General features: G+C 35.8%; 1 protein-coding gene across 3 annotated transcripts in view; it reads right to left on the bottom strand.

Moving 5' to 3' along the window:
* LOC129315579 (mitochondrial inner membrane protein OXA1-like) overlaps nucleotides 1-18,922 on the bottom strand; it is a 35,130-nt gene extending 16,208 nt beyond the window's left edge. Inside the window, exons 1-10 of one of the 3 annotated variants that reach the window (XM_054959387.1) lie at nucleotides 18,680-18,922; nucleotides 9,814-10,301; nucleotides 9,037-9,127; nucleotides 8,630-8,677; nucleotides 6,561-6,619; nucleotides 5,982-6,057; nucleotides 5,745-5,876; nucleotides 5,574-5,621; nucleotides 2,830-2,937; nucleotides 2,264-2,318 (exon numbers count right to left, since the gene is read on the bottom strand). In XM_054959387.1, the coding sequence (XP_054815362.1) occupies nucleotides 2,264-2,318; nucleotides 2,830-2,937; nucleotides 5,574-5,621; nucleotides 5,745-5,876; nucleotides 5,982-6,057; nucleotides 6,561-6,619; nucleotides 8,630-8,677; nucleotides 9,037-9,127; nucleotides 9,814-10,283 (1,087 nt within the window). In that variant the 5' untranslated portion in view covers nucleotides 10,284-10,301; nucleotides 18,680-18,922. The remainder of the gene's footprint in view (nucleotides 1-2,263; nucleotides 2,319-2,829; nucleotides 2,938-5,573; nucleotides 5,622-5,744; nucleotides 5,877-5,981; nucleotides 6,058-6,560; nucleotides 6,620-8,629; nucleotides 8,678-9,036; nucleotides 9,128-9,813; nucleotides 10,302-18,679) is intronic. The other 2 variants (XM_054959388.1, XM_054959389.1) reach the window with 2 other exon arrangements.
* Between the last annotated feature and the right edge of the window lie 4,277 nt (nucleotides 18,923-23,199).

Genomic DNA, 23,199 nt, shown 5'->3' on the forward strand with positions numbered 1-23,199 from the left:
ACCAGGGCTCCCTCGAACCTTGGCTCTGATACCACGTTGTCACGGCCTTGGAACTCCCTTTCCTTAAACCATGCCGGCCTTAGCTTGATCCCCCTCTTGATCTTTGCTAAGTCAGCCGAATCCCACAAGTAGGCAAAGAGACTAAGAGAGCTAGATGCACAAGTAGAAAGTAGAGAGCTTAAGTGAATGAACTTTGAGAGCTTTAATACTTTGCTTGAGTGGTTACAAATGAAGGGTGAGGGGATATTTATAGACCTCCCCCTTTCTCTAGAAAATTCCCACCTCCTTAATGGACAGTTGGGATTGATTCGATCTAACGGTATACATTCTATCTCTAGATATTTCTATAGAAATATCTACAAGGAATATCTTGATATTTACAAGGAGAATTCTAGAATGTATAAGAGTAGGATATCCCTAAAATGATCTAGATACTACAAGTGTTCTACACTATTCTAGAGATATCTAGGTCTTTCGGGGTCATACCGACGTATCCCAGAAGACTCCAATGCCTTCTTGATTATCCTGGATCGTTCTTGAAGCTTCTAGAATATTTTAACCTCGTGAAAATTCTAACTTTGTCACATATTGCTCTTCCCAGGCTGTTGCAACCTCTCCCAATTCCAAGTCGAGTTTGGTAAAGTATTACTATGGATTTTATTAAGAGACTTCCTCAATCACAGAGTAAGGACACAATATGGGTACTAATTGACAGAATGAGCAAGCATGCTCATTTCATTCTTCTTACTCATCCTTATTCAACATCTTCTTTAGCGCAATTTTTTATGGATAATGTGTATAAACTACATGGTGCACCTACTGAAATTATAAATAATCGTGGTCCTATATTTGTGAGTGGATTTTAGAAGGAATTTTGCAGGTTTTGGGGGTTAAACAGCAACTTTCTACTGCATATCATCATCAAACAGATGAGCCATCTGAAGTTCTAAATAGGTGTTTAGAAACCTATCTTAGATGTGTGTGTTGGGAACAACCAAGGGATTGGAGCAAGTGGTTGTCACAAGCTAAATGGTGGTATAACACCACATTCCATACAGCTACTAAAGCAACTCCACATGAACTTTTTGTGTGGTCAAAAAGCCCCCATGCATTGTCCTTATTTGCCTAATGGTTTTGTTTTGGATGTTTTAGACGGGACTTTTTCAGCTAGAGAAGCTGTGATAGCTGTTTTAAAGCATCATCTTCACCGGGCAGCCAATTTGATAAAACAGAAAGCTAATTCTCACTGAACAAATCAAGAGTTTGCTGTTGGCCAATGGGTTTTCCTTAAGTTGCAACCCCTATAGACAAATTTCTGCAGCCGCAAGGAGTACTCAAAAACTAGCTCCTAGATATTTTGGTCCTTACAAGGTCATTGAACGAATAGGTGCTGTTGCCTATAAGTTAGAACTGCCCACTGATTCTAGAATACATCCAACTTTTCATGTTTCTCTATTGAAGCTATATCCTCATCCTAAAGTAAAGCAAATGCATGCACCTCTTGATTGGTCAAAGTTACCACTGGCTTTAGAACCCAAAAGTATTCTACAAAAGCGAGTTGGTAGAAAGAGGGGATGAATTACTACTGAAGTTCTGATCAAATGGAAGCAATTACCTGATGAAGAAGCATCTTGAATGGCTCTACATCAGTTACAGCAAAAGTTTCCTCAATTTGTTATCAATGATCCTTGAGGGGCAAGGATCTTTTTTTTCTTTTCTTTTTTTTTGGGGGGGGGGGGCTATTGTTATAGTTTTATAAAAATATTAGTTAGTTTAGATTTAAATGACAGTTAATGAGATTTACCAGTCCTATAAATAATAAGACATTTAATTTGTAAGCCTATCTAAATGATCACAAAAGTACTATGCAGAATCCAAGTGATCCTTAATTTCTTCTTTACCTTCCCTGGACTCTTTCCCCTACCTTCTTGTTCTTTTCTCTGCTCTCTCCTATCTCTTTCAATCCTTTCATTACCCAGAATTATCCTAACAGATCACTGTGACCCAAAAATGTGGTCGTTAAAAACTCATTAATAATGAAATCTACAAAATAATGAAACTACTGACAAAAGTTTAATTGAACTGAGCTCAACATTTCTTAAATTCAACACAGCCCAAAATAGAGACCATGGGGAGATCTCAACTGACCGATAGCTGAATGTATATATGCCTTACAAGACAATGATTAAGCATGCATGTCCAAAATAATGTCAAGGAAAATATTCTGCTTATATCAAGAAGACAAGAATCAAAAATGCCTTACCAAGTCCGTACACGAGTGAAAACAAATTTGATGTAACCCAATAACAAAATATAGCCTGCACAATTACACAAATGACATGTGAGACTGCATACAAATGATCAAGCAAAGTAAAGCTACTTTAGACGGGGAAGACAAACAGGCAAGAACTCTCTTTCGCTATCAGCTATATAAATCCCCACACTATCTGTCATTAGTGGAGACAAAGGAGAAAGATCAGGAAAGACTGTGAAAGGAATCTTTGAATAGACATTTACAAACAAGAATATGCTTTTCATTTCTTTTCAGAAAAAGTGACTATTATATGTCATTTGCAATTAGTCACTTGCCTTTTCTAAAAATCTAAAATTATTATGCTATTGGTCCTATTCTATAAGCTGAAATCATAAAAAGACTCGATGCCCCATAAAAAGTTTCACTTTATAATTTAATTACAGGAAAGCTAAATACATCAAATGAAACCAACTTCAGTGGAACTATAAAATACAGAGCTGCAATTGTTTGAAGTGCAGAGGTTGGAGCAAACGAAATTTATTTCCTTCAAGTAAGGCTTAGCTGGAAGAGCTTACCTTTGGAAACGCCATGGTAAAAGGAACGGTAAGAACAGCAAGACCCCTAGAGACATTTTTCATGGTGCCAGCAACAGGATTTCCTTCCATACCCTCTTGCATATTGCACTATAGAACAATAAGTGAAAATACCAATTATAAATATGGATTAAAAAAATAATAGACAACACCACTCTCATCAAGTTATTTTACGGTAACAAGACCCTAATACGTCATATTGAAGAATATAAAAACATATAAAGGAAAACTGAAAAGGTCATTCCTACAAACGTCTATTTTTTTCAGCTTTTTTTTTTTTTTTTTTTTTTTGCTTGGATGTGGAGTATTATCCCTTCAAACCATGAATTAGTCCCAAAAGTTTGCATACCATAAGATAAATACGGATGTGTATGTTTCAAATAAGCTTTAACATTGTCGTTTCTATGTTACACTACCTTTTTAACAACCTCTTGTGCAGTAAATTTACAAGATAAATTTTAAAGCAGAAGAGAAAATGAGTACAATCAAAACATTCAAGCAAGAAAAAAGAAGACAAATCTGTTACACGTTATGCTTTTTTATAGTTATTTGATGGCTTTATTATCTTTATGCTGATAGGTTATTATTGTCTTTTCATATATTTCGGCATTATAGATTAGTTATTGACAGTATAGGACCTTACCTTTTGGGACACGTTTCTAGGTTTAGGGTATATATTGTATCCTACGTCCTTGGCACATTTTTGTGAATGAAATCAGTCTCTTCTCTCCCTTCTTCTCTCTTCCCTTAGCATTTTGGTATTAGAGCCGTCTCTCCAGCCATGGCTCCACTGGAGACTCAGTCCTCTACTGAACACGTGGGCGACCTTGAGCATCGACTAGAGATGCAATCTGCATTAGTGGCTAGCACTCAACTTGCTATGGACAAACACACACAGGAAATATCCAACATGCAGCTAACCATAAACCAATTTTCTACCCAGCTTAATGACATTAATGCCAAGCTTTCCATGATTATTAATCACCCTTCACGTTCTACTAACCTTGAAGCCAATGAACCTTCCCAGGCTCCTACCGCGACAAATACACCACCTAGACCGGCAGCTTCGGCCTCTCTTCCACAATCAATATTCCACCACCCTCATTTCCCAAACCAACCACGTCCTCTGCAACAATGAGAGAGTACGCGATTCTTGGCTTCTTGATGACCATTTACAGCAACTGATTAGAAGTCTGGAAACTAATCCCTTTTCTTATCCTAAGTACACTTGGGAACACCTATTGTTGAAATGAAAGGGTAAGCTGGTGGTGGGTGCTGATCGAGGTCTTCGGGAGTCTTTACTTCAGTTTTTTCATACTGATGGCATTAGGGGCCATTCAGGTATGACTCCCACCTACAAATGGCTTGCCTCTTTTTTTTATTAGAAAGGAATGGAAAAGGATGTTCGCAATTTTGTACGTCAATGCACTACATGTCAGCGCTTTAAACCAGAATTAATTGCCTCCCCTGGTCTTCTCCAACCCTTACCTATTCCGGAACATATTTGGTCTGAGCTCTCAATGGACTTTATTAGTGGCCTTCCCAAATCTTATTCTAAGACTACTATTTTAGTTGTTGTTGATCGTTTATCTAAGGCTGCTCATTTCATGGCTCTCAAGCACCCATTTACTGCTGTAGATGTGGCCAATATCTTCATGGATAATGTGGTTAAGTTGCATAGGTTTCTTAAGTCTATTGTTTCAGACTGGGATCCTATTTTCTGTGGGAAATTCTGGAAGGAACTCGCAAGGCCGTATAGGGTCAAATTACAATTTTCTTCAGCATACCACCCCCAAACGGATGGCCAAACCAAGGTACTCAACCGCTGTTTGGAGTGTTACCTCCATTGCATGTCGGGAGATTTTCCTAAATAGTGGGTTAAGTGGCTGCCACTTGCTAAATTATGGTACAATACTACCTTCCACTCTTCCATTGGTATGTCTCCCTTTGAAGCTGTTTATGGGGTGCCTCCTCCTACTCATCTACCTTACATTGCTGGTGATTCATCTAATGAAATGGTTGATAGAACTTGCAATTCACGAGAGCTTACTATTCAACTTTTGAAAGAACACCTATTGAAGGCTCAACATAGGATGATTCAACAAGCTAATAAGCACCGGTCTGAGTGAAAATTTGTTGAAGGAGACATGGTTTTTCTCAAACTACACCCTTTTAGGAAGAATCCCTTGAACAACTCTTCCTTGCATAAGCTAGCTGCTCGTTACTTTGGCCCATTCAAGGTGTTACAGCGTCTTGGTGAAGTTGCATATAAACTGGACCTTCCTCCTCACACTAAGGTCCACCCAATTTTTCATGTTTCCATGTTAAAAAAATATGTTAGCACAGCTGTCCCCCACCTTACCCCCGATGGATGATCATGGTCAATTTATGCTGGAACCAGAGGAATTACTGGGTAGAAAAATCATTAAGCACCATAATCTACCGGTGACTCAAGTGTTGGTTCGCTGGAAATTTTCTCAACCTGAAGACGCTACTTGGGAAGATCTTTCAGCCATAAAACAGCAGTTCCCTCACTTTAAGACAGATGCTCCAGCTTCTACCACTATCCTTGTGGACAAGGATGTTTTTTATAGTGGGAGTATTGTTACACGTTATGCTATTTTATAGTTATTTGATGGCTTTATTGTCTTTATGCTGATAGGTTATTATTGTCTTTTCATATATTTCTGCATTATAGATTAGTTATTGACAGTATAGGACCTTACCTTTTGGGACACGTGTCTAGGTTTAGGGTATATCTTGTATCCTACGTCCTTGGCACATTTTTGTGAATGAAATCAGTCTCTTCTCTCCCTTCTTCTCTCTTCCCTTAACAAAATCTAGAAAGAGGATTTAGAGAAAGATGAAAAACAAGTTTCCGTAGAGAAAATGCCCACCTCTACTGTTATCAAGAATGACAATGCAGTCAGAATTGGCAGAATGTACAAGCTATCTGGTGTTGAGAGATCAAGGAACCAGTAGGCTCCACCATTTTTGAATGATGGCATTTTTTCAGCCATGTTTCTTATCTAGCAAATAATACAAGGATAAAAAAAAGGTAATAGATAATTACTAGGTTCAAACTCTCAAATTTAAATTTAATAGGTAGAACATGAACTTGAAAAGTGTCTTACTGCAAGGAAAAAGCTGACAAAGATAGGACCTTGAATAAAGAGTCCTTTCAGTGGAGTAAATGGACTCACACCATATCTGCATCACCACAATCACAATGATAAAAGGTATGGTGAAACATAGAATCTATTAGTTTTGGTTTTTGCACAATACTCAGTTCCAAAATGCCATAAACCAACGAGTAATAATCATTAGATCTCTAATGTTTAGTTCTAACAAGTATTCTTCCACAAACTCAATGATCACACACCTATTAGAAAGCAAATTTTTAAATCTCAAATCCTCGTGCATAGCCAAAGACTCTATCCCTTTCAAACATGACAGAAGCACATGACAAAATGAATTTGAGGGATCAGACCATTGGCATCTGTCAGGCCACAAATTTACGGGCAGAGAAAAGTGACTATTTGTTGATTTCAGCTTCATATAACCACACAGATTGTTTCAACAAAACATTATATCACGAAAAGAAAATTATGTAAGATGATTGATTGCACGGTTCAATCATGGGATGAAAGTTACTATAAAAACAATGCCAACTGCCAAAGATGTTCTTTATATGAAGACTGGAAACTACTTACTCATTGAACAGCTTCTTCATCTTCTTTTGACCTTCAGCAACAGCCATGGGATCCATAGCCTAAACAATGAATGTTATTGTACTTAGAGAAGCATTTCTTTAGAAGAAAAACATTTAGTAGCATCTAGTACATGTATCCAACAAGAAGGATATGGATAAAAGAACCTTGCAACTTAAAGGTGAACAAAATTTAGACAAAAATATTATAAAATTCACAAAGAAGCATCATACTTCAGGCCGGTGCCCATTGCAAATTGTATATACAACAGGTTCTGGATCGTATTTCCCTAAAAATGAATGTTATTTTACTCAGACAAGCTTTTCAGAAGCAAAACATTTGGTAGCATCTAATACGTATATCCAACAACATGGATATAATAGAACACTCGCAACAAATGAACAACATTTACACAAAAGTTTTACAAGTTTACCAAAGAGGCATCATATTTCAGGTTGGTGCCCATTGTGCATCGTATTTACAACACCTTCTAGACTGTATTTGCCATGAAATTGAACGACCACATTTTTACACAGCAAATAGAGACTGGTTAAATGGATCTAATTTAGAATGCCAAAGAACACAACTTTCAAATATAGGATCATGGCAATACAACTTTTCTTGGTACAAAAGCACTAATACTTGCATGGCAAGGTTAATTGCATTGCTTCATTGTATGGAACCCAAACTGGACAGGACCGGCCGGTTCAGCCCATGAACCGGTAACCCGGTCTCTTTCCCAGTCTGGGTTTTCACTTACACAGGTCAGCCACTGACCCAGTGTGACCCCACTGACCCATGGTCAGCCCGAGATAACTCAACTAACCCGACTGGGTTGCTAGGTCAGCCAAGTCACTGTTTTTTTGTTTTTATTTTTTAAAATTGTAAAAACTAAATAAAAAGTAAAAAAATTGGCTTGAAAATTAAAAAAGTGAGGCAAAAGAGGGAAAAGCAATTAAACCAAATTTCACTATCTATGGTTCGAACTTCAAATAGAGGGCCTTAATTGTAAGTTCAAACTTAAAAGATTCAACATTCTTCTAAGTTAATTATGCCTTGATTGTTTGAATCTTCACTTACTTGCTGTTGTTCATTTGTCTGATTGTTTCTTAGCATTTATGAATTATGATTGTCATTGTTGATGATTTTAGTGTTAGTGATTATTAGTTTTAGACTTTTTAATGATTGAAGGGTTGTAAATTGTAATTGTAAGAATGAATATTTAGAAAGTTATATTTTATTATTATTGGACTTTTGGGTAGTTGAGTAAGGTACCTAATAAACTTAAAGAAAAGTTTTATCGTACTGCTATCAGACCAGCCATGTTATATAGTAGTGAATGCTAGGCTCTAACAGGACAGCAAGAGCATAAAGTTGGAGTAGTAGAGATGAGAATGTTACGTTGGATGTGTGGACATAAACGTAAAGATAAAATTCGAAATGAGCACGTACGCGAAAAAGTGAGGGTAGCACCAATTGAGGAAAAAATGGTAAAAAATCTATTGAGATGGTTTGGGCATGTACAAAGAAGACTATGGGAGGCACCAGTGAGAAGAGTGGAACATATAACTTTAAGCTCAATTAAGAAGGGTAGAGGAAGGCCTAAGAGAACATTCTTGGAAATTGTTGAACGCGATCTCTTAATTAATAATATTCTGAAAAGTTTGATAAATGATAGAGCACAATGACGTCTTGCAATCCATGTGACCAACCCTACCTAGTAGGATAAAGGCTTATTGTTGTTGTTGTTGTGGACTTTTGGGTAGTTGTAATTCTATACTTATTGTTGTATTTGTATCTTGTATTAGATATTAATATTGGATTTGGTTGAATGTTTTCATGATTAATGTCTTTTTATTTACATTGTATTATTTTAATCATAACTGGTTTGCCCTCTAGGTTGACTACTGGTTTAACCATGATTGAACTACTAACCCATAACCTATTGGCTTGACCAATTCAATGACTAATCTGGTTTTCAATACCTTGCATTGCTTCCACTATTACCATTTTATTAATAGCAACTATTACTGCCAAAAAAAAATTGACTTCATGACATATAAAAAAGTTACCTTATCTTGCATCTCTTGCTTAATGTCCTCCAAGTGAGGCCTCATTAGCTGAACAAATGACACAATATAATTAGGTACCAAGATTTATAACTACACAATGTTAAAAGTAGAAAATAATTATGAATACAACCATGGAAAAGACCTTAAGGACCTTTTTAGAACAAGCAGAAAGATGGGGAGGAAGGAAGGAAGGGAATTTTCTGTGTGACAGCCAAACCCTTGTTTGGGTGGTCTAAGTTTAATAAGGAGAAACTGATAAAGGGAATCATGAAGGGCCCATTCCCATCAAATTTTTGTCAATTCTAAATTTGGGGAAAATAAAGGGAAGGAACAGGGGAAGTAATTGTTATTTCTTCACTTAGATTCTACAAAAAAACAAGAATATGGTAATAGGCGGTGCAACATACAGTAAGCTTACTGGTGGCCTTGAGTTGATTTATTAAGAGTGGGAGTGTTGCACCTCGAATAAGAAGGGTTGTTAGAGTAATAGCTGCCCACCTAAAAGAAAGAAGTGATACAATAAAACATTTTATTCCAAAATTTTAGCGTGCCACATCTCTTATAGAACATGAATAAAGAAAACATTGGCATATCAACCCAGAATATGCATCATGTTCTATAATATAAATGAGTAAAAGAACAATCATGTTAACATAAAGTGAAATTAAGCAGTCAAGAGAACCGCTGAAATTCAAATTCTCCTTTGTTAATCATAGAATTCATTCCCAATTAAACACTGCTCTTCCTATCAAGTTGGAAATCCCCAAATCATTTAAAAAGAGTCTTCAAATGCAATATCTTTAATGAGAGTATTCTTTGGGCTGATCTATGGTATCCAATAAAAGTTGGTATTTGGACAAATAACAGCACAAGTCTGGATCTATATCAACAAAACAAGATATTTAACAAACAAAATGATATGTTAATTCAGACCCATAATCCCCGAAATCAAAAAGCACATGCAAAGCACATGTATGCCAAAAAATCCTTCATATCCATGCAGATTGGTTTGTAGGATAAGCAACAACTTCTCAAGGCCTTATACAACAAAAAATCTTCCCATGGCATTTCCTAGTTTAATTATGTGGTTCCTTAGATTCAATCTTATTTTGCAATGCTCAAGATTTTATTTTCTTATGATATATCTTCTGGAAAGTACTAAGGCAAGGTACGCATAAACTCACCAGTTTAAACCAGTGTAGGTATGCACGTAATCTATGAAATACTGCAAAGCTTGAACAGGTAAAAATGAATCAGCAGAAGCTATGGCAACTTCATTAAGTATAGGAGCCTGGGAAGCAATAGCCTCCAAGGTTTTGTCTGTTAGGACATTTGCTACATCACTCGTGAACTCAATATTATTAGAACCCTGATTGATTGTAGACATATATTGGCAAAAAGAATATCCTGAGCATGGGACGAGGAAACTATTTGAATTTATTGCAAGCTGAGAAGAGGCAGCAAACCCTGGTGATACATTTATAGAGCTGCCAAATGACCTTCTCTGGAGAAGATGACCAACTTCTGCTGCAGGTAATTTTTCATCTGGACATTCACATATACGTTCATCACTATGGAAAAGATAACTTAAAGATGGGTGGCATTTCTGATCAATGAGTTTTCCTCTTATCAAGAGACAGCGTCTGTAAGCCATTGATATTTGTTGCAAGCTCTATCAAGAATCAAGTAACCAAATTAGACATAAATCTATGAAACCACTTTTTATCAAACAACATTGTCCAAAAATTGACCAATAGTTAGTCTATCATTCACAACATTTAATATTACACAATCATGCAGGACCAATGATCCAATAGCAAATGTGGTGTATTTGCAACTGTATGTGAGTTCAAGTGGCCGTACTCAAACTTTAGTGTATCTAATGTGACATTAGCATAATCCAATATCACATGTGGTGTATTTGCAACTGTATGTCAGTTCAAGTGGCCGTACTCAAATTTTTCTCTTGTTAAACTCAGAGGTAGCCAAATGTGCAGCTAAGTAAAGTTGTGTAAATGAAATCTGAAAGAGTTGCGTGCCAACAATTGAATTTAGACTAGGTACAAAGTTGTTTAGCCATTCCTCGAATGCATATCAACAACCAAGAGACACCAATCCAATTCTGTCATGTAATCATAATTATATAGTTAAAATATATAATTAACTATATAATTACTGACGCATTAATCTTCTCCCAATTTTTTTCCAGCGTGAAGACCAATTAGAAGCCATACGTGCATTATCAAGAAGATCAATTCTCTCCCAATTTCATGCCAAAAAAAACTGTTCATTTTTTACAGTAAGCTATGACATTGAACATAAAATAAAATGGGACTAAAAAAATCCATTCATCTGGGAAATGTTGTGCTCAATCATAGAGCATAAAACAAGATCACATCATTTTGGGATCCAAGTGAAATACATAAACAATAAGGTCCAAACTCAAATAAATACATCAACTTCTATTCCTAAGTTGTTTTTGATAATCTATCAGACATTTGGTTAGCAATTGCATCTCTTATAAGTCCACCCTTAGCAGCCTCATCACTCATAGTAGCTTTTGGAAAAGAGACAAGCAAGAAACATAAAACGATAAGTAAGAGATGGTAACCAGACGAGAGAAAATACTGACAAGAAATTGTCCATAAACTTCTGCTAGAAGGCTTCAGGCCTAGGCCAAATAGATAAGTTTGTTTACCAAGTATTATCTATTTAATATCTGTTTTATTCTCTTTTAATTGCACCATTTCTTTTCCTGATTTTTAGGATCAGAATCTGATTCGAATTTCAAATCAGATATCAGATCAGATTTTATTATGTTTTCATTTATGGTTGTAACCCTAATCTACCCTATATGTGCCTCACGATCAGATTAATCAAATTAAGGGCTGAGATGACATTTTTCCTCAGCTAATTTCATGGTATCAGAGCTATGGCTGATCAAAATCTCCAATTTGGTCAATACAGAGCAAACAACAACAACAACAACAACAACAAACCTTTATCCCACTAGGTAGGGTCAGCTACATGGATTGCAAGACGCCATTGTGCTCTATCATTTATCAAGCTTTTAGGAATATTATTAATTAAGAGATCGTGTTCAACAACTTCTAAGAGTGTTCTCTTAGGCCTTCCTCTACCCCTCTTAATCGAACTCAAAGTTATATGTTCCACTCTTCTCACTGGTGCCTCCCTTGATCTTCTTTGTACATGTACAAACTATCTCAACCGATTTTCTACCATTTTTCCTCAATAGGTGCTACCCTCACTTTTCGCGTATATACTCATTTCAAATTTTATCTTTACGTGTACGTCCGCAAATCCATCGTAACATTCTCATCTCTGCTACTCCAACTTTATGCTCTTGTTGTCCCGTTAGAGCCCAGCATTCACTACTATATAACATTGCTAGTCTGATAGCAGTGCGATAAAACTTTCCTTTAAGTTTATTAGGCACCTTACGGTCACAAATAACTCCTTTAGCTTTTCTCCAATTAAACCACCCAGCTTGAATCCTATGTGAAATATCTCCACTGATTTCGCCATCATTTTGAATAATGGCTCCCAAATATCTAAACTTTTCCACTTGAGGTATAATTTGATCTCTCAATTTCACTTCCAAATTATTGTCAAATAGTCTCTTACCAAATTTACAATATAAATATTCCGTCTTACTCCTACTCAGACGGAAACCTTTCGACTCCAATGTCCTCCTCCATAACTCAAGTTTGCAATTAACATCTTCTCTTGCCTCTGCTATAAGAACTATATCATCCGCAAAGAGCATACATTTGGAAATTTCTCCTTGAATATGTTCCGTCAAAACTTTTAGGATCAAGTTGAACAGATAAGGACTCAGAGATGATCCCTGATGAAGTCCAATCTTTATAGGAAAATCCTTTGTTTGACCACTAGGCGTTCTTATACTAGTTTTTACCCCCTCATACATATCTTTTATGACTTTAATATAAGCAATCCGTACTCCCTTTTTTTCAACGCTTTCCAAAGCATTTCTCTTGGTATACGATCATAAGCTTTTTTCAAATCAATAAAAACTATGTGTAAATCTTTATTTTTACAACGATACTTTTCTATTAATCCCCTTAATAGATAAATCGCTTCTGTAGTTGATCTACCTGGCATAAAACCAAACTGATTCTCAGAAATACTTGTCTCCAATCTCAACCTGTGCTCAATTTCTTTCTCCCACAATTTCATGGTGTGGTTCATGAATTTAATCCCTCTATAATTAGTACAATTCTAAATATCTCCTTTATTTTTATAAATAAGAATTAATGTACTTCTCCTCCACTCATCAAGCACTTTCTTGGACCGTAAAATCACATTAAATAACTTAGTTAACCATCTCACCCCTTCTTCACCTAAACATTTTCACGCTTCGATAAATATACAATCAGGTCCGTTGGCTCTACCATTTGCCATTTTCTTAAGAGCTTCCCTTACTTCCTTATCACGTATTATTCAATAGAATGACAAATTTTGTTCTCCTTCACCAGTTACTAAATCCTCCAAGTTACTAGATGAACCCTCTCCATCATTGAAAAGTTTGGAAAAGTAAGTCTCCCATCTATTTTTAATTTCATCATCTATAACTAAAATTCTTCCCTCTTCATCCTTAATACACCTTACCTGTTGTAGATCTCTTGATTTTCTTTCCCTACTCTTGGCAATCTTATAAATGTTTCGTTCTCCTTCCTTCGTCTCAAGGCTCTTATAAAATTCTTCAAAACTTTAGAACGAGCTTCACCCACAGCTCTCTTAGTTTCCTTCTTAGCCATACGATACCTCTCCCAATTTTTCTCATTGTTATACAAATGTATGGCTTTAAAACAGTTCTTCTTATATTTGATTTTGTCCTGTACACTATTATTCCACCACCAAGTCTCCTTATCTCTTGGACCAGAACCTTTTGATTCTCCCAAAACTACTTTTGCAACCTCCCGTATCTTTTAGCCATATCCTCCCACATGATGTTAGCACTTCCCTGAGATTCCCAAATTCCTTTGTCCAAAAGATTTCGCTTGAAAATATCTTGCTTCTCACCTTTTAATTACCACCACCTAATCCTTGTTGCTACTACTTGTCGATATTTTTGAATTTTACTCATAATACACACATCAGGGACTAGGACCCTATGTTGTGTCGTTACAGCATCTCCGAGGATCACCTTACAATTTTTACAAAGTCTTCTATCTGTGTTCCTAACCAAAAGAAAATCAATTTGTGACTTTGAGGTTCCACTTTTGTAAGTGATGAGATGCTCATCTCTCTTCTTAAAACAAGTGTTGGCAATCTTAAAATCATACGCCAATGAGAAATCAAGAGTTTGTCCTTCATTATTTCGCCCTCCAAAACCAAAACCACCCTGCACCCTCGCATACTGACCAGCCTCCCTCCCAACATGCCCATTAAAGTCTCCTCCAATAAAAATCTTTTCACTCTGTAGTATGTGTCGAATCAATCCCTCCAGATCCTCCCAAAATAATTCCTTAAGATTGGCTTTTGTCCCGACTTGCGGCGCATAAGCGCTAACAATATTAACAGTCTCACGTCCAATTATCATTTTTAAGGAAATAACTCTGTCTCCAATTCTGCTAACTTCTACAACGTTCTTCTTCCAATCCTTATCTATAATGATGCCTACTCCATTGCGTGTGCTTACTTTTCCTGTATACCAAAGTTTGAAACCTTGAATATCCTTGGCTTCTTCTCCATGCCATTTTGTTTCTTGCAGGCAAAGGATATTGATTTCCCTTTGAATCATAACCCCTACAACCTCTACAGATTTACAATTTAATGACCCAACATTCCAAGTACCAAATCTAATTTTGCTCTCATGGACTAACCTCTTTAGCTGCGCACGTCTAGAATGACGCGGTAGCTTTTGCTCATTTAACACTACATCCGGGCGCTGATGCAGTGGCTCTAACTCATTTATCACTGTACTCGAGCCATGCAGCGCGTTACTTACGGGCAACGACCTAGCATTAACATTATAACGTCTATTGTCCATGTTCATGATAGATTCAACAAAGTTTTACATTGGCTGTTGATGGCCTAACACAACCCTCCTCCTTTACCTGAGCTTGGGACCGGCTATAAACATAAGCGGAGTTTTGGTCAATACAGAGCATACAATACAAAATCTGTCGGTCCACTCAATTCCTCTCGTGATGCGCAAACTCCCATTCTTCCTTCTCCTCTATCGCACACTCCTGGAAACCTAATGAGTCTCATTACTTCATTATTTGCAATGGTCCCAATCCTTCCTCCTGTTCATCCATGGCTGTGGCAAGGAAGAGTTTCTTGATGATTGAGCACCTGCCCATGTCCCTTGTAATGCTAAATATGTTGCATGGAGGGCTAAAAACAGCCAAGTCATGTCCTAGTTAGTAAACTCAATGACCATGATGATTGGATGTAATTTCTTAGTCTACCATACTACACGAGATTTGGGAGGCAGCAGGCGAGCTTTATTCTTCAACTTTCAATACTGCAGTTCTGTTCAAATTAAAAGGCCAACTTCATGAATTGAAGCAAGCAACCATGACCATGACTCTTTATTACAATTCCTTGCTCCAACTATGGCAGCAAATCAATCTTTAAGGAACTCACGCGTGGTCATGTACTACAAATGCCAATTATTACGAAAAATTGGTTGACACTGATTGTAGTTATAAATTTTTATTTGGTTTAAACCCAAAATTTGAGGAAGTCAAAAGTCAAATCTTGACTCATCCTACACTTCCTACACTTGGGGAGGTCTTTGCTGTTATTAAACGGGAGGAAAGTCACAAGCATATCACTAGTGGTTCACTCCCGTCACCATCTAGAGAAGCCTCAACCAATGCAACTTGTGGACCCCCCCCCCCCACTAATGATGGTAAAGGCCAAAAGAACAAGCATTTACTATGTGGCACTGCAACAAGAAGGGTCACACATGATTCTTGTTTGAAGCTTCCTGGTCATCCTCCTCAAGATAAGAAACGGAAAAGGGAAAGTCACAGTTATGCAGTAAGCCATGAAGAAGACGAGAAACCAAATTATAATCAACTAAAGGAGCAAATTGATCAAATCCAAAGGCTACTCCATATCTATGAACAACCTCCTCTAGTAAGCACTACCACTAGTTTAATTGCCACCAAATCAAGTATGATTTCTGTCGCCTTACCTTCTGTTCGACATTCAAATTAGTGGATAGTGGATTCGAGTGCAACCAACTATATGAATGGGGATCAATCATTATTTAAAGAACTTAGACCCTATACAAAAATATGGGTAGTAAAAATTGCTGATGATTCATGTGTAGAAGTTACACATATTGGCACTGTTTTATTGTCAAATGATGTTGTGCTAGAAAATGTCTTATTTGTTCCTAAATTGGCCTATAATTTTATTTCTGTTGGAAGGCTCACTACACACAGCAAGTGTGAGGTTAACTTTCAATCAACTAATTGTGTTTTTCAAGATGTGAGGACAGGCAGGATAATTGGTTAGTGTGAAAGACTTGGAGATCTTTACTACTTTCAAAAGCCAATTGCTTCAAAGAAGACATGTATGGCTAGTATTTCATCTTGTCATAAGTCTACTGCCTTGGTTTTAGAGTCTAGTTTGCTTGAAATAAAATTATTACATAAGCATTCTAGGCATCCCAATATTGAATACTTCAAAAAAGTGTATCCTCAATTTTCAAATAAAGATTTATCTTTCTTTCATTGTGAGACGTGTTTTTTGGCTAAACACACAGGTAACAATTATCTTTCCTGCTCTTACAAGCCTATCCGATCTTCCAACCTTATTCACAATGATTTTTGGGGCCTCTCACGATTACCAGCACTAATGGGGCATGATGGTTTATCACATTTACTGATGATCACACATATTTGACTTGGGTCTATCTCTTGAAAAAAACAAAACCGAAGTTCCACTCGTTTTCAAAAAATTCCATGTGAAAATCAATTTCAAACCAAAATCAAAATTCTCTGAATTGATAATGGTCGAGAATATTTTGATTCAGCCCTTCATGACTACATAAATTTACACGGTATACATCACCAAAGCTCTTGTCCCAACACACCACAACAAAATGGCATTTCTGAGAGGCAAAATAGACAAATCCTTGATATGACTCGCTCTTTTCTTATAGCTTCTAATGTAACTAACCAATTTTGGGGGGATGCTGTTTTAACCTCCACATACCTTATTAATCTATCACCTTCCAAACCCCCTGATTTTCACAACCCACATCAAGTTCTTCTTGAAACATATCCTTTAATGCATTCATTTCCACTCAGAATTTTGGTTGCACATCTTTTGTTCATGCTTTCTAGGGGTCCAAATTAAGCCCAAGCCACTAAATGCCTTTTGCTGGGCATTCTCACACACAAAAGGGTTACAAATGCTATCACCCACTTGAAGGTATGTTGTTTCTAATGATGTCACTTTTCTTGAAACTCAACCTTATTACTCCAAAATGTCCATTCAAGGGCAGAGTAGTAGTCAAAATTGGCCATTTTTCAATTCTCAAAATAGTTTTCCAGCCGTGACACCAAACTTCACTCAACCCTCCTACTTTCAGCCCTTGAATGAACCTCAAACTACCTCTGACCAGCCCCAAGAACAATCTGCAAATTTTCATGAACAGAAAACTCCAGATTTGAGGATGAATGAATCTGTCCAAAATAATAACAGTGCTGAACAGCAGCAAACGCAGGCTCCAGTGCAGCAATCTTGTGCAGATAGTCGTAATACATCACACCAATCATCTCTTCCATCCCCAAATCCACAGTCAGATGATCTTGGTTGGCCTATTGCTCTACAAAAGGGAGTAAGATCTTGTACTACTAAGCATCCAATTTGCAATTTTGTTTCTTATGAGAGGTTGTCTCCTACTATGAAAGCTTTTACAGCTAGTGTGTCATTGGAAACTATACCAAAAGATGTGTAAGAGGCATTACAGATTCCTACATGGAGAAATGCTATTCATGTAGAGATAGAGGCCTTAAAGAAAAATAAGACTTGTGAGTTGACAAAGTTGCCCAAAGGTAAAACTACAATCGGTTGTATATGGGTTCTCACAAATAAATACAATCCATATGGGAGTCTAAACAAGCATAAGGCTCGACTAGTGGCGAGGGGTTTTACTTGGACCTACGGAATTGATTATCAAGAATCCTTTGCTCCAGTAGCAAAGTTAAATACTATCGAGGTACTTTTTTCTCTAGCTGCAAATCTTGCTTGGTCTCTACATCAATTAAATGTGAAAAATGCCTTTTTAAATGGCAACTTAGAAGAGGAAGTTTACATGGAGATTCCTCCTGGTTTCAAGACCGATGGAAAGAGGCAAAGTGTACAGTTGAAAAGTCATTATATGTCTTGAAACAATCTCCATGGGGCATGGTTTGAACGCTTTACTAGAGCAGTTAAAAAGAGTGGATACACTCAGTGTAATCTGATCAAACACTCTTCACAGGGAAAAAAAACCTATCCTAACTGTCTATGTGGATGATATTATCCTCACTGGTGACAACACCAGCTAGATAGAAAGTCTCAAGAAAATGTTGGCAACAGAATTTGAAGTGAAGGACCTAGGGACATTGAGATATTTCCTAGGCATGGGAGCGGCCAGATTAAAAGATGGAATTGTAGTTTCACAAAGAAAATATACTTTTGATTTGTTGAAAGAAACAGGTATGCTTGGATGTAGGCCATTTGCCACACCTATGATAAAGAAACAAGCACAACAGTTTCATATAGTACACATTCAAGTATAAAAATCAACATTCAATTGCCATAGGTCTTTCATATAGAGACCGTGTTAGGAACAAAATTATTAACTTGCACAATAGGGCTTGGGGGATAGGAGCATCCATATCCATACAATACAAGATAATAACTACCTACAAAACTAACAAAATCAATAAAAAAGCTAATCATTAATCAGATTTTAGTTTCACTATCAGCATCCAAAGACAGAGAAGAGAAGCAAGAAGCCGAGAACAAAGAATGATGAATGAATGAAGGTCTGACCTGTTGAGTTCAAGGATTCAGAGCAGCACGCACAGAGCTCAGACGAGATGAAGGACGCGCGCACAACTTGGCAGATTCAGAGCGTCGCACGCACACAGCTCGGCGAACGACAATTTGACACAAGCAGATGAATAAAGCACGAAAGCAGAGACGAGTTGCGCTGAGAAGCAAGAAGACGGCGAGGAAGAAGGACGACCTTCGAAGACTGAAGAGCCCGGCCGCAATCGCAAGATCCTGTTTGGTTCTGATAAGTGATAACCTTAATCTCACCGCAGGATTGAGGACTAACATGTAAAAAATTTTGAGCATGAAATGACAATGATACCCTTACTTTTTTCTTTGCGAAAAAAAAAAAAGTCAACTCTGCTAGAGGCTAGTCACCAAAACTTAAATGCTAGCAACAATTTCAATAGATTATTAGTTAAAGATAATTAAAAAAGGTTTGATTTCATAATTTTTTAATCATATAAAAAGCTTGTGGCCACTAGCCACCAAACCCACTTAAATATATAAAGCAAACATACATACATACATATATATATATATATATATATATTTATTTAAACTTTTAAATCGCATTTATGTTATCACATAACGATGTTGTGTTAATTTTTAAATAGCACTTATTATTTTATTAATATTATTTATTAATCTGATATAATTAATTATAAATTTGGAGTTTTAAAATTTATATATTTTACAAGTTCTCATTTGTAAATTAATATTTAAATGTTATTAAAATAACATGCTTATATAGGTAACAAATTTAGTTTCCAAACCATTTGTTTCTTGTAACATAATGGTAATTATTAATGCCTAAATGATGCTTGATATTTTAAAATTGTTACTTGTTAATCTAGTTAATTAGAAATTAGGATCTTTAAAATTTATGTAGTTTACTAATTCTCATTTGTAAATTAACAATTAAATGTCACTAAAATAACATGTTCATATAGGTAATAAATTTATTTTTCAAATCACTTGTTTCTTATAACATAATGGCAATTTGTTGATTCTTGAATGAAACTCATTATTTTATAATTATTACTTGTTAATCTGTCATGGTTAATTATAAATTGGGAGCTTTAAAAATGTATGTATTTTACAAATTCTCATTTGTTAGATTATAAATGAAAACTTGTAAAACACATGAATTTTTAAAACTCTCAATTTATAACAGACAATGTCAAATTAACAAATAACATTAATAAAATAACAAGCGTTATTTATAAATTAACAAGACATCGTTATGTGATAATATGAATGTGATTTAAAAGATTGGGTTGCTAGATATATATCTCATACATATATATAGATATATATCTATATATACATACATACATACATATATATATATATATGTATGTATATATATATAGATATATATCTATATATATGTATGTATAATATATATGTATTGCCTTATATGTTTAAGTGGGCTTAGTGGTCATGAGCTTTTTAGATGGCCAATGGATCATTAAATCAAACCCTTCTTGGCCACATTTAACTAATAATTCATTAAAATTGGCCACCTTTAACCAATAATTCATGAAAATTGTTGTCCAGGTCTCCAACCATGATGACCATGGGGTTTGACTTTTAAAAAAAAAAAAGTGCGGGTATTATTTTTATGTTATGCTCAAACTTGTTTTACATTTTAGTCTCCTAATCCTATGGTGAGAATTCAAATTCTTTTTATCTTTTTTCCAATAAAATGTACTCAGAGGTCCTTGATTGCTTTTTTTTTTTGTTAAAAAAAATAGTTGGCAACCAAAAATAAAGTCCTATAGCTAGACTTGTAAAATATGATGAATATTAAGATTATTTTTCAAAAGTTTATGCTAGTACATCCATACTTTTTTAGTGAATAACCACAGTCCAAAAAAGAAAAAAAGCGAGCATAATAAAATATAGAAATATTAAGTTAACCGAGATGATTTCACCAACTATACTACATGTATATCATAAAATTCATGTGGTAAGTTAAATGCATTATGAAGTCAAAGGAATATATGAGGATAGGCAAGTCGTTCAAACCAATTCAGAATTAAAAAAAAAAAGGCAAGAGGAAGATTAAATAATGACAACATGGTAATAAATAGCACTATACAAATGAAATTACGTTTTATTTTAAACATTGTATATTACCTTGACGAGTTTCAGAGAGATAAATCACGTTATAATCATGGACAACTCATAATGAATAAGAGCCATGTGTGAGACATGATAATATGCATAGGGATCAACTACTCAATCTCATGTCATTATATGAATAATAATTGCAACGATCATAATTTTGATTTTAGAAAATGTCTTCTTCCCTTGTGAAGTTTTTTTTTTTCCTAAACAAAAGAAAACAAAGGCAAGTATATTAACAAAAAGAAAATGAAGTCTACAAAGTAAGTGTTAAAATGGGTCTGTTAAAATAACTAGGGAAAGCAAGAAAAAGCAAAACATTAGGACCACATTTCTAAAGAGTATAAGCATTATAGTCCTACATAACTTTGAGATATCCTAGTCCACAAGATGTTGTCGATTACAACAAAAGCAAACCCTTTTGTTATGTCTAATGTAATATCTTGAATTTCAATCCCAGGAACTAGTTACTAGTTAGGGATAAAATAGTAATTGGTGGATTGATTGTGGTTTGAATATTGAGTTGATGCTTTATGTTGTTTGGGTGTTATATTGACAGGATTGAAGGGTAAAAATGCAATCCGATGCCAAATGTGCGAGTACAGGTAAGAATTTTCTCACTGTGCCATGCATCGCAGTGGAAGTTGCATGTGCTGCAACATATTGTCTATGAATCACTTAAAGCAAACGTGAACAACTTGGGAAAACAAAAGGGGAATTGCTGGAAAACGTGTTTTGGGAGGAGGGGAAGCTCTCATCTGCTAGGGCTTGTAATAACTAGAGCTCGGGAGTCTGATTCTAATAATAAATTGGTAAGTAAGTATCGTAAAATCCCAAGCTTCAATTCTACCCTATTTTTATTGAATTTCATCAGTTAAAAAAATCAAATCATAATATTCTAAGGTGTTGTAATATAAAAGAAAGAGTTAAAATGAGATATCGAATGAAGAATTAAGGTTTTGTGACTAATATAGAGTTGAATGGTTGAGCTTTGAGCATTTAGGCTCAAAATAGCCTAAAAGTTAGGTTAAAAGGATGAAATTTGTGGAATGAATGTGTTAGGAAGTTGTTGTAGTTGTTTGAGTGGCCTATAGGGCTAATGACTATAAATAATATATAAGTGAATTCAAAAGGGTTCAATTGAATTGTTTTATATGTTAAGGAATTTGATTTAGCTGAATCAATACTTGTGAAAAATGTTAAGAATTAACTGAAGGGCACTATATTATGTAGATTGAGTACCTATGAAGTTGCTCATGAGAATCTGCGCCCCTAGGAGCTTAATATGATTGGTAACCCTTAGTAGTAAGGGTTAAAGGTAATTGGAGTAACCTTTTTACTTATTTGTTTGTGAAATTGTTTGCAAGTATTTTGATATAACTATGTGCATTGTATTATGAACTGATAGAGTAGCAGCATTGTGAAAGTATATGCATGCGGGTATGTGAGTATCAATTGAAATAAATTTGAGATGACACATGCACTGACATGCATCACATCCGTGAGATATACCCTAGATTATGGTAGGGGAAATGCGGCCATACTGTGAGGAGGTCTGAAAAGTCTGGATGATCCAGAGTGTAGAGCTTGACTCCAGCAGGACAGACTTAAGAGAAGAAATCTTGATGATCCAGAGCATAGAACTTGACTCCGCCATGATGAACTTAGGATGTTGAATGATCCACGATGTTATCTTAGACTAAGGTAAGGTGTCATGGTCCTACTCTATATAAGGCTAAGAAGTATTGATGATCCAGAGCATAAAGCTTGACTCTATTATGATTAACCTAGGAGACCACCCATACAAAAAGAAATGACCTGGTCTGAGTAGTGGTATGGTGGGCCTGTTCCTTGTGACTGAAAGTCCTAGTCTGGGTGTAGAGTTTACTTTGCCAGGAGAAACCAAGAATGCATTATATGAGTGTAATGAGATTGGTGGGAATGAATTCATGTATATGCATATGATATTGCTTTATTTAACACACATGCTACTTTATCACTTGTTTATAATTTTACTTACTAACTAATAATTGGGGTTACCTCTAAGTTACTGAGATGTATGTCTCCTTCTATTACTTTTGAATACAGGTGAAGAGAGCATGAGAAGGCTGGGAAAGGAAGCGAGGAAAGAGTAGCATTGATTGGTAGTGGTATGACTACTATTGAGTTAGATGAATGTATAATGTGTTGTTAAAGTTTGAGTTGCCAACAAGAATGTATAAGTAATGTGTATATGAGTTGTGATGTGAATCTTGCTTGTGTATATATATGATATCACATTATGCCGAGGGTGCCCTAGTGTAGAGTGTGTGGGTAGGCTTAAATGCAAATCAAGTAAGTATATGTGTGTTGTAACGTGTTCCATTGTATGATTATGTGATGAT

The sequence above is a fragment of the Prosopis cineraria genome, unplaced genomic scaffold, assembly GCF_029017545.1.
Source record: "Prosopis cineraria cultivar Desert tree isolate PC_DT_omini unplaced genomic scaffold, ASM2901754v1 PC7, whole genome shotgun sequence".
NCBI lineage: Eukaryota > Viridiplantae > Streptophyta > Magnoliopsida > Fabales > Fabaceae > Prosopis > Prosopis cineraria.